Source organism: Physcomitrium patens, chromosome 23 (assembly GCF_059467195.1).
Source record: "Physcomitrium patens ecotype Gransden chromosome 23, ASM5946719v1, whole genome shotgun sequence".
Lineage (NCBI taxonomy): Eukaryota > Viridiplantae > Streptophyta > Bryopsida > Funariales > Funariaceae > Physcomitrium > Physcomitrium patens.
In genome coordinates, this window is record NC_143432.1 from 10,709,255 (window position 1) to 10,719,609 (window position 10,355).

At 43.1% G+C, this 10,355-nt stretch overlaps 2 protein-coding genes and 1 long non-coding RNA gene across 11 annotated transcripts; 1 reads left to right on the forward strand and 2 right to left on the reverse strand.

Moving 5' to 3' along the window:
• Nucleotides 1-287: 287 nt before the first annotated feature.
• LOC112276104 (U-box domain-containing protein 13) lies at nt 288-6,042 on the reverse strand. Of its 9 annotated transcripts, none has more exons than XM_024507128.3 (7): nt 5,849-6,042; nt 3,754-3,822; nt 3,194-3,428; nt 2,825-2,935; nt 2,135-2,656; nt 1,315-1,762; nt 288-1,184 (listed from the first exon to the last, which is right to left on the reverse strand). In XM_024507128.3, the coding sequence occupies exons 1-7, from the start codon at nt 5,857-5,859 to the stop codon at nt 547-549; spliced, it is 2,034 nt and encodes a 677-aa protein (XP_024362896.1). In that variant the 5' UTR covers nt 5,860-6,042; the 3' UTR covers nt 288-546. The 9 variants fall into 9 exon arrangements, with proteins under 9 accessions (XP_024362896.1, XP_073386702.1, XP_024362895.1 ...); XM_073530601.2 differs by lacking the exon at nt 5,849-6,042 and adding an exon at nt 5,461-5,561; XM_024507127.3 differs by lacking the exon at nt 5,849-6,042 and adding an exon at nt 4,314-4,408.
• Nucleotides 6,043-6,087: 45 nt separating this feature from the next.
• On the forward strand, nt 6,088-7,946 carry LOC149986532 (uncharacterized). Its single transcript, XR_016500225.1, has 2 exons — nt 6,088-6,638; nt 7,506-7,946. It is a non-coding gene; the product is annotated as an uncharacterized LOC149986532 (long non-coding RNA).
• An 829-nt stretch (nt 7,947-8,775) lies between these two features.
• On the reverse strand, nt 8,776-10,051 carry LOC112276106 (NADH dehydrogenase [ubiquinone] 1 alpha subcomplex subunit 2). The gene is made up of 3 exons (XM_024507138.3): nt 9,858-10,051; nt 9,467-9,563; nt 8,776-9,267 (listed from the first exon to the last, which is right to left on the reverse strand). The coding sequence occupies exons 1-3, from the start codon at nt 9,941-9,943 to the stop codon at nt 9,244-9,246; spliced, it is 207 nt and encodes a 68-aa protein (XP_024362906.1). The 5' UTR covers nt 9,944-10,051; the 3' UTR covers nt 8,776-9,243.
• Nucleotides 10,052-10,355: the final 304 nt, after the last annotated feature.

Sequence of the window (10,355 nt, forward strand, 5' to 3'; positions counted from 1 at the left end):
TTCCAAACACAAGTTAAACGCAAATCTCAATGACACTTTTTCATAGTGAAATTTAATGCACTAGTGTTAGTAGTTTGGTTGAAAGCTCACAGTAGGAAATGGAGCACGTTTTGGGATCGAGATGAAACACCTGCAAAGTGAATATTCCAGGTACGGCCACTATAGAATCGGAAACAAGGGAACAAAGTTCGAAGCGAAGAAGCATTTTGCAGGTCTTCAAGCCAATTACGACAGACAACTAATTGCTTAGACAGCTTTTGGACATCCTCCCAACAAACTCAACGTGGTCCCTTGCATTTCATCATCTGAATCCATTAATGAGGCGTAGGTGCCTGGTTCAAGAGACAAGTTTACAATAGGATAAAGTCCTCTACCAAAAACTCATACAAGACGACCGCTGATTATGGACATGCAGAGCTTTCTGATCATGTAGGGACACGGCATGTTGACTGATTTTATGCTTTTGAACTGATTGCTAGCCACGAACCTACATACTGGAGGTTGTCAACATTGTACTCGATGCACAAGAAGCAATTTTCGCTAGTGCTACATGTTCAGACCCTCGACCCTTCTGTCGACATCCTCATACCCTTGCTTCTTCAGAAGATCCAACAGTGCGGTAGCCTTTCGTTTGGCGCGGTTTGTAGCTTCCCGTGAAGTAGCTAAAGCAGTCAAAAGCTCAGCAGCATTCGTCTCTCTCGCTTGCTTTGCATACTCAGGATCGTACGAGCATAACGCCAACAAGATTGAAGCTGCGTTCTCTTTGTTTCGTGGCGACTCAGACTGGATGATCTTCAGCCATATAGGGGTGGGTCCGACTGCACTGATAACGGAGCGGCCGTCGGGATGCGTGGCCAAGATAGCCAGGATTGCCAAGGCTTCATCCAGCATGGTAACCGGTTGCTCTTCGAGAAGTTTCATGAGAGGAGGTACCACTCCAGCCTGCACTGCGCGAGATTTGTTTCCCTGAAAGATGGAGAGGTTGAACAGCGCAGTTGCAGCGTCCTTCTTGCCTCGTGATGTTCCGTCATAAAGTAGTGCAACCAGGGCAGGAATAGCGCCGGAGCCTCCAATTGTGACCTTGTTTGCATCCACCAGGGAGAGGCTGAAGAGCGTGGCTGCAGCGTTTTCCCGGGCGTCCATGCAGCCGCTTTTCAAAACCTCGACGATGGGTTCTATCGCACCTGTGAACTAATCACATATTTTTTTTAACAATCTCCATGAACAGCAGATGATTGAATGATACTAAATCAAACAAGTGGGCGCGACAAATACCCATCAAAATTAATACCCTCCAGTTGATTGACCTAATACCTGCAGTCATGATCCGTCCTTTGTTGCTTTCGTTGATCGACAAATTTAAGAGCGCTGTCACAGAGTGTTCCTGAGTCTTCTGGTCAGGTGAATGTAGTAATCTAACCAAGAGAGGGATGGCCCCTTGTTCAGCAATGAAGCTACGGTGATCGACATTTTTCTTCGCCCGCAGACGGAGGTCATAGGCAGCATTCCTTTGTACCTCGGATAAGGGACTTGATAACTTTTTGACAAGCTCGTCGATAGCAGCTTTGTCTTCTGGTGAGCACTGAGAGCCCTTCGCTCGTTTTTTGGGCATTTCTACACCATATAGTGTACACCATTCGGCGATAACACTGCGAAGAACATGATTGGGTGTCAAGTGGGTATGGGGTAGGGACAAGCCTGTTTTTGGACAAGTCTTTTTCCCACTATCCAGCCATTTCTGGATACATAAACGCTCGAATGTCTGCAGCACCCACATTGACTTAGAGTACGATTAAGATTCCCGAAAGCGTGAAGTAATGGAGGCATCAGAGCTCACACAATTTGAAAACCTCAAATAGAAACTGCAAAGGAATAAAAAAATAAATAAATAAATAAAAATAAATAAAAACACAGTTGCTTTTTTTTCTATGTCTCCAACCCATAGAGCACTCACGGATTGCTTACAACTGGGTTATCAGTCAGGAAAAGATCTGGATTTCTGGAAGGTCTTCCTAAAGAGTAATTCTAATATAGATTTCTTCTAATTGTAACTGCCGATGGTCAACATCGTTTCACAACGAGAAAAAACAATGATGCACACATATAAAATTGGATATACAAGGGTTTCACTAACCTGGCCAGTCGCAATAATAACAGGGTCTCTCATGAGATCCAGAGAAATAGGACACTTAAAATCATCTGGAATATTTAGTACTCCTTTGTCTATTCCTGCGTCGGGAGAAGCAGGTTGCATGCTAGCCTTCTCCACGCCAGCCCTCTGCGCTATTTGCAGCTTTTTCAATTCAGGACCGTCTTGCTCTAGTTCTTCACTAGGAAAGAGGCTTCTTAAATCATTCAGAAGTGCATAGAGCTGGTCAAATCCTCGCTCATTGATTGGAATTCCATCCAAAGCCCATGTGGAGCTTGGAACACCTTCATGTAAGCCCATGTAGAACTTCATCCCATCTAAAGCTTGTAACTCTTTCATCAATGCTCTTGCCGTGTCAAACTTGAACATATCAGCCAACCCCTTCAGTTTATCTTTCGAGCAGTCATGAGTTTCACTCAATACTGAAAGTAATTCACTATTCAAATGTGCGTCAAGGGGATCTTCCAGGCTCTTCGATCTTTGAAATTGATTGCGCACAAGATCAACCTAGAGAACTTAGAAGAATGAGAATGATAATCACAGAGAAATTGTAAACTTTCTGTACGGTCACGAACACTCTCGTTTGCTAGAGACTGAGGTACTTCACAAAAATTCAGAAGTGCAAACATGGCGACAGCCGGATTATAAAAACATTAATTCACTCTTATGACTTACCTGCTCTCTCACTTCATCTGAAATGTCAAGAGAAAGCGGCTTGTTTAATGCTTGTCGAAATGCTGCAGCCAGCAGTAAAAATTGCTTTGCCACTTCTTGTTGCTCCAAGACCTATTACGGAAAAATACCAAGAGGGGCTTAATACAATATTACTAACACGCATAGGCCTACACGCGTTTTCTTTAAAAGACAACAAATTACTGCAGGTAAGACAGGATAAGGGAATAAAGTTGCTAATAAGAAATGTCTGAACATATAGCAGCCCACAACTTTGCGTAGACAAAGCCAGATGAGAACAGCAAAAGTTAAGTTTCCCCATGGTTTCCATTTCCATCCGTGCAGTATTAGTCTGTAAAGAAAAAAGCCCACCAGATAAAGTTTACTTCCTGTGTTGCACAAGAGCAGTAAGATCTTGGCATTGTTGAGAGCTGCCTCCAAGGCGTTGAAGCATGCTAAGTCTTCTTCAGAAATGGTTAGTTTCAAGTCTCTGACTTCCTCAAATAGTGGGATAAGCAGCTTCACACGCCTGATGAGGGTGGAGCACTCCTTTTTATGGGTCTTAAAATCTCCAATCGAGGTTATAAAAGTGCAAATCTCAAGTACCCTTTGCATTAAAGAGTACAAAGAACTTTCAGCCATTGCGATTTCCCACAATTGGTGATGAGCCAAATCTCACTCGGCTATCTAGAATGGATTGTTTGCGGTCTCAACTGGATAATACATAGGGTGTATTGTGTCATCGGACAACCAGGTAACTGGTGTCTCTCATAGAAAAGAATATGCGTTTCCAACTACAAGAAAGTTGCAACTTCTAAACACTTGCATATCCTATGAACCACCCTGCTTGAATCATCACTTATGTTTTTCAATTTTGAAAGTAGAGGATTCCACAATGCTGTAAAAGTGCCCAGAGAAATCTGTAAATTTACCCGACAACTGCACCGTCTTCGCAAAGTTTCCGTTCTTCAATATCAATTCTCCCATGACCATGCAAACAGCTGCAGACAATCCACAGAATCTTAGGCATCGGAATAAACAAGAAGACCTGTTCACATCCCAGTTTCAAGTCATCGATTATAGAAAACATGCAGACCAATATCAACAAGCGATACACAACCAAAGATAACAAGTTGTGAAACTGCGAGAAACACATTAAATCTTAAAGGTTACAACGTGCAGTTCGACAAATATGAGCATCAGCTGTAGTAAAACCTGAATCAAGCTTTTGAATACAGAGGCATGCTTGCATAAAACCTATTAGTAGCTGCGTACTTTGACCGATGAATAAGACTAAGGATGATAATTAACATAACCCCAAGGGTCAACGAAAACCAACATAGGTTGGACGAATTGGTTACTGAGGAACAGCCTGACAATAGCTGATAAGATAAATAAAAAGTCGATTTTAATTTTATTTATTTATTTGAAGCTGGATATATAGCCTCCTAATGATGCGTGGGGGTTATATTCAAATTCGCGAAATTAAAACCTGCAAAATATTCCAATCAACCGCGCAAAATGGCACCGACAATGCAACTCCAACACAAGTCGGCACGAAGGCATCACACTAAGGCTTCAAGGCTACACCGTAAATAAATCCAACATACTTATTTGCGGAGGCAGGTCAAGAATTTACAGCTGTGATGGAAGTCAAAGGATCCAACCGTCATCGACACGAGTCAACGCTCGACGAGTTTCGACCATCACGAAAGCACATGCGTAGAAACTCTCTTTCTCTTTAATCACTACCAGCGACGGAGAAACTTATAATTGGTGCAAGCATTTTCTTTAGGCGATTACTTTTGGAGTTGTGGGCGTTGCACTGCAACAGCCGTCAGAGAGGCAGTGAGCGATCACAGCCGGAGGATTTACACCGTCTTTCAGAGTCGTTCTAAGTTATCAGCAGGAAGACTAACGACCAGTCAAGTACAGACATGATTTCTGTTTTGCAGAGAACGATGATGGAAGTCGAATGACTCCAATTTAGAAGTCTTTCATTATACAAGAGACAGAATTATGCGACATACCTACTAAAAAGAGAGGAGACTAGGAGCACACAGGATACTAGGCTGAGCACCCTCACAACTCAAATCGTTTCTCTAAGGCAGCTGCACTCATTCACGAGAATCTGATTGAGTGAAGGACCGGTGCAAGAGGGCAAGAAGGATCGAGAAAGTCGGTAAGCAATGACAAAGCTTTACTTCTAAGAAGACTAAAACGACACCAAAAGTGAATGCAAATCATCAGAGACGAACCCGCCTTGAAACTGTCCTCACATTTGTTTACATCCCTCGCCGTAAAACAAAATCCACTTAGGTACTAAATTCGAAGGAATTTAGAGATCCTAATTCTGTCGTCAAAGCTTCGTTCCACATAATCTCGCTCTCATAATCTCCCCATTCGCACCATAGCTATATTCAACCAAACCCCTAAAGTCAAGCAGGTTCTAATGTCAATCAAGGGCACCATCCTGTGAGCCTACAGACCTTTCTATACGATTTTTCTCAAATATCAGCCGCCACGCAAGCAAGCCATCACACCAAGTCACGCGGAATACTCAGCAACTCTACAGATCATCCCACAATCCTGACAGACCCAGCAGCAGTACTGCCATCACCAAACGAGAACAATCAAACCTTGCGCCCGTAGCCCGCAATTTCATGTCTATGCGGCCAGTTTTCCTCTCCTCTCCAAAAAAATTCCCTACCTCCTGCACTTTCATGGGAGAGGAAAAACATAAAAATAAAAAAAAATAAAAACACTCAGCACACCATGCAGACGGTCTTGTACCCTAAAATCCTTACCATCACCATCACCATCACCACCAATCTACCCCAAATCCCAACCACCAACAGCTCGCGCGCGTCTTTGAATTTCACAGACTAATCCAGCACTTGACCCCCATATTTGTCACCCGCTCATACTCTGAAAAAGTCGAGATATATGACACAATACACGACATAGACACTGCGCGATGTATTACAACTTCGACAAACCGACACTGGAAGGAATACAGGACCTTACATCAGGCTCATTTCCGAGCGTGAAGAGTCGCCCAAGAAACTTTAGAAAAGAAGGGAGATCTGGCAGGATTCAAATTCGCGATGCATAGCGTTGCTAAAACCGAACGCAATACTCTGATAGTATCAGAAGTTACCAAAACGCGAGGAGGGACTTCCTGCATCAGTCAGATAGTTTTTGAACCTCGACAGCTGAGGTGCTTGTGAACATTATTCAATATTGGGTGCACAGCAGCCTCTGGAGGTGGCAGGCCCTATTTTATTTTTTGTGAGTTTTACTTTCATCAACTTTTTGCAGGTTTACGATTGCGTCAATGTGTGACGATCAATGTACTGTATTGCAAATGGGCCCGGCAGATGAAGGGTGGGTGATTGTACCATCTATGCCAGTTGGTGGCTGGTTCCTGTGTGGAGGACTGGGGGTCAAGTACCTAGACCCTGCGTTGCTTGGATGGTACCCCAGCGTCTTGAGAGTGAGACTCACCTCGTCACCGAAGTCGTTGACGGAAAGCTGGAAACACTTGCATATCCCCTTATTAAATTCCTCTGTGAAGGTTCCGACTACTTTTTTTTTTGTGGAGAATATTTTGCGATTGATAATCCCCCCAGTGCATTGCAGTACGTGCAGGACGTACATCGCAAAAGACGAGGTCCAGAGGCTCTGAGCGTCCCACCACATGGCTGAGAATGAACTGTGTCGCAGAGATGGGTTGTGAAGGCAGGGGAGACATGCAGTGGGGCTGGTGGATGTGAATCTTTTGCACACATCCACGAGAAGAAAAATTCTCAAACAGGTATAGAAACATAATGCGATCGGTGTTTGACCAAGGCTGTATACTTTTGAAGCAGGGGTTTCGAATATATGTAATGAATGGTGAGGGGGTAAATGGACACCAGCGTTGCGCGTCTCTAGTTCCACCAACCAAGAACAAATAAGTCGACCTGACAAGCACAGGGAGAGGGAATACGTTTAGATAGAACCAGTCGATTTCGTATGGGCTCCTCAGGTTCACGACACGTCTCTGATGTTGTGGAATGGAGTAGGTCACGGGCACAATCTCATCGCGAGGGTTGCAGTTCGCAGAAGAGTCTTTTATAGTAATCTGCAGGAAATTGTATTAACTTTTTTGTACATCGAGTTTTTGGTTATACAAATTCTATTGGAGCCGCTCTTGCGCTGCCTCAGCTGGAGCCTATGCGTCTGCACGGACCCCAATGCGAAGGATAGCTGGCTGATGCTTTTATGAGACCTCAGCTAGCCCCGATACTTCACGCAATGAACCTTTCGAGAAGATGAGAGAGACCTCTGCGGCGCTGGACTGTGTGGATTAATTATCAAGTTGGATAATCAGACCGTCGTTGCAGTGTGGTTTAGAGTTAATATCATTGCAACATACAGCCACTTGAACGCAGTTTCAACCTTATTCCTCTTGAAAGTACGAGCTGCTGATTGCATAGAGATACGTGGAATACTGAACCTCATTAACTTTGGTATTCCCGAGGCAATCCATTTCACGACATAATTGGAACAGTACCTAGGCACTTAATTCCTGGAAGCGAAGTGTCAAATGAAGAGTGTGCAAGGAACTTGAGAATGTTTTTTTCCGTGGCGTGAGTAAAGCCGAATGCTGAAACAAAGTTCATATTTAATTTTGTTGCAGATTCCATGTATAAGGTTACATTCGTTGTGAAGTACTGCAACTATTATTTTATGCTACTGCGAAGGTGCATAAAACCTACCTACGATCCATGTTGAGTTCGACAGAAGAGACAGAGAAGCTGCCGAATAACTATCTGCTACCTGGGGATGCAAGTCTGTAGACCATCTGGTCATCCTGCAAACCGTACAAGCATTATTTGCCTTACCAGTTAAGACGCACAGACGATTGGTCATCAACCATTCTTCGTATTCCCAATATCTCCCAAGTCTGTGTGATGTGATCTTGCGTGTGTTTGTTCCACATCGTTTCTGCCGTAACCTATGAAGTTTCGACACAATAAAATCGATAAGCTTTTCAGTCACTTGCCGAACTTAACAGGTCAGGATTTCTTGATACTCTGGCACAAACACCTTAGTATCTCTCACAGATCCCTGTTACGAAGTCTCTTACAAAAAAGACTGCAATGATGTTTTCCCATCACTGAGCTTCCATCCCTGATGTCATACTGGTACAGTCAACGACGTTTTCGCGAATATGCTACGATGCAAAAAGACGGTGTAGAAACTGGAAATGCTGCAAAGGACTGATCAGGAACACTTATCAAGTGGAGGCACGGCATGTGCAATTCGGTTGTGCCAGATGTCTAAGGAATTTGGCTGATTTTGAGAATTGTAACTGCAGACTTTTCTAGTTCTTAAATCACAATTCTTCCAGACAGGAAGCACCCATCATCTACCTCTCTACACAAATTTCTCCTGGAAGACACTGCAAGAATGAGTGGACAAAAGTGCAGGACTCGTGAAACACTTTGAAGAGAGCACTTGTGTAGGAATCAATTTCGTTGTAGAAACTTTTTGCTACTTCCTGTTGACCCGTTGTAGCTTCAAGTGTTGGATGTTCACAGGCGAGTCTCCTCTTCACAACTGTAGTAATCGTAGAAACAGAGAAAAAGAGTTGAAGAGCTAACAGAATGCATTACTCGCTTGAACAGATGCTTGGTTTCGATTGATGTTCTCAGAAGTTAACTCAAAAAAAAAACTTGAAAAAAGAGACTGAAATTGCCACCTCATGTTCGTTGGTTAAAAATGTTGGAGGTTCCGAGCATCCAACTGTTTGCTCTATGTCAGCTATACTACCTGCACACAGGAATACACATTCTGTTTACGTTCAATTTACATTTTGATGCCTATTATGCCGGTTAGTGGAACCAGGAGCGAATATAAATACATACATATATAGTTTTGTTAAAAAAAAATTTAAGACATCGGAATCTGGTGCATGTTTCGCAAAATTGAATATCAAAGAATTCCACGAGAGACATTTATGGTACGAAGGCCTAGATACACTTTTACGTAAAACTATGCAGCTTAATTATTCCCTCAGAAACAGGTACCAGCTATTTCAGATGAATGGGTGGCAGATGATGACTTGTTGGCTGCCTTCTACACCGTTTACAGTAAAAGTAATCACAATCACTTTCTGCAGGCGAACCACCTTACCCTACCTTACAGTGAAAAGCAAGAGAATATTCTAGACAACTACTGAGTAGGTGAGATATCCAGGCAAAAGCTTCGAGAATAATCCTTGCGGGGCTTTGAATAAAATGGTTAACAACAATGGTTGATGTCAAGTTGATGATTACTTGGAGGCATTCTACTTTATCAATTAGCCTTGGGTGCTTTGCTTGACAAACTCTCCAGCGATTGATCGATTTCTTGCTCCGTCATACCATCCAGCTCTACACTTCTCTCCACACCATTATCTGCACATTAAAGGTCACACCATTGTCACAAAATTTCGCCAAAATAACTGAAGCTCGGGAAGGTTTTACAAAATGGGAGCTTAGTTCTACACTAGAGCACACATGATCTCCAGCACTGATCCCAAACGTCGACATTGGAGCATGAAACTGGCTCTAATTGACTATCAAATGCGGAGGAGGGGTTTAGAGCAATACGAACCCAAAGGCGAGGCTGCACGCAACTGCACTCGCGGATCAGGATGGGCATCGTTGGGTTCAGAGCTTTCAAGTCAGCATAGTTCCTCTGAATAAATTTCCTGGCATCCATACAATAGAGGTTACAAACCAATGCTCTCACAATTTACTAAGCCATGGATGAGTAGCCTCAATCGAAGCATAAAAACCTACACTTCAGTGCACTGCAAGCTTGCCGTCAACCCAAAATCATTGTTATCCACACTCCCAGAGGTGAAACCCTAAATCCGAATTCAGAATGGTAGTAAACCGTTTTCATTGTTTAAGCGATCGGAAAACCAAGAATATTGGAGAAGGGATCCAGAAACAAGCTGCAAACCCAAGTGAAACAACATTAGAATGAGCCGTAGTGAGACCTAGTGACAGTGGACGCAGGCGAGGTCTGGCAGCAATGAATCCGAAGCTCTTGCGCCACCTGCGACAACCTCCCCCGCCAAGACATGGTGATCGCTTCTTCAATCTCTCTTCTAAACCCCCACAAACAGAAATCGATGACCCAACTCCACAAATCCTTCGCCGAACTACAAAAAGAAAATAATAATAAAAAAAAAAAAAAAAAAAAAAAAAAACGGGAATTCTCTGCAGCAGCGGTGAAGCCCACTCTGTCCTTTGAAGACAAGGGAGCACAAGCTGCCATTGTGATGGATGAAATTACTCCATCATCCATTCGTCCTATACTGTTTTTTTTTATCTATTTCAAAATTTCATGGATGTTGGAAAGCACTAATGAAATTAATTTTGATGTGCTTGTATGTGTCTATGTCCCACCCGCATTATTTGGGAACTTAGCCATAAATGCAAAGTAGTAGGAATAAGAAAATTCTAGTGAAAACAATCTCTTACATAGCATTGAT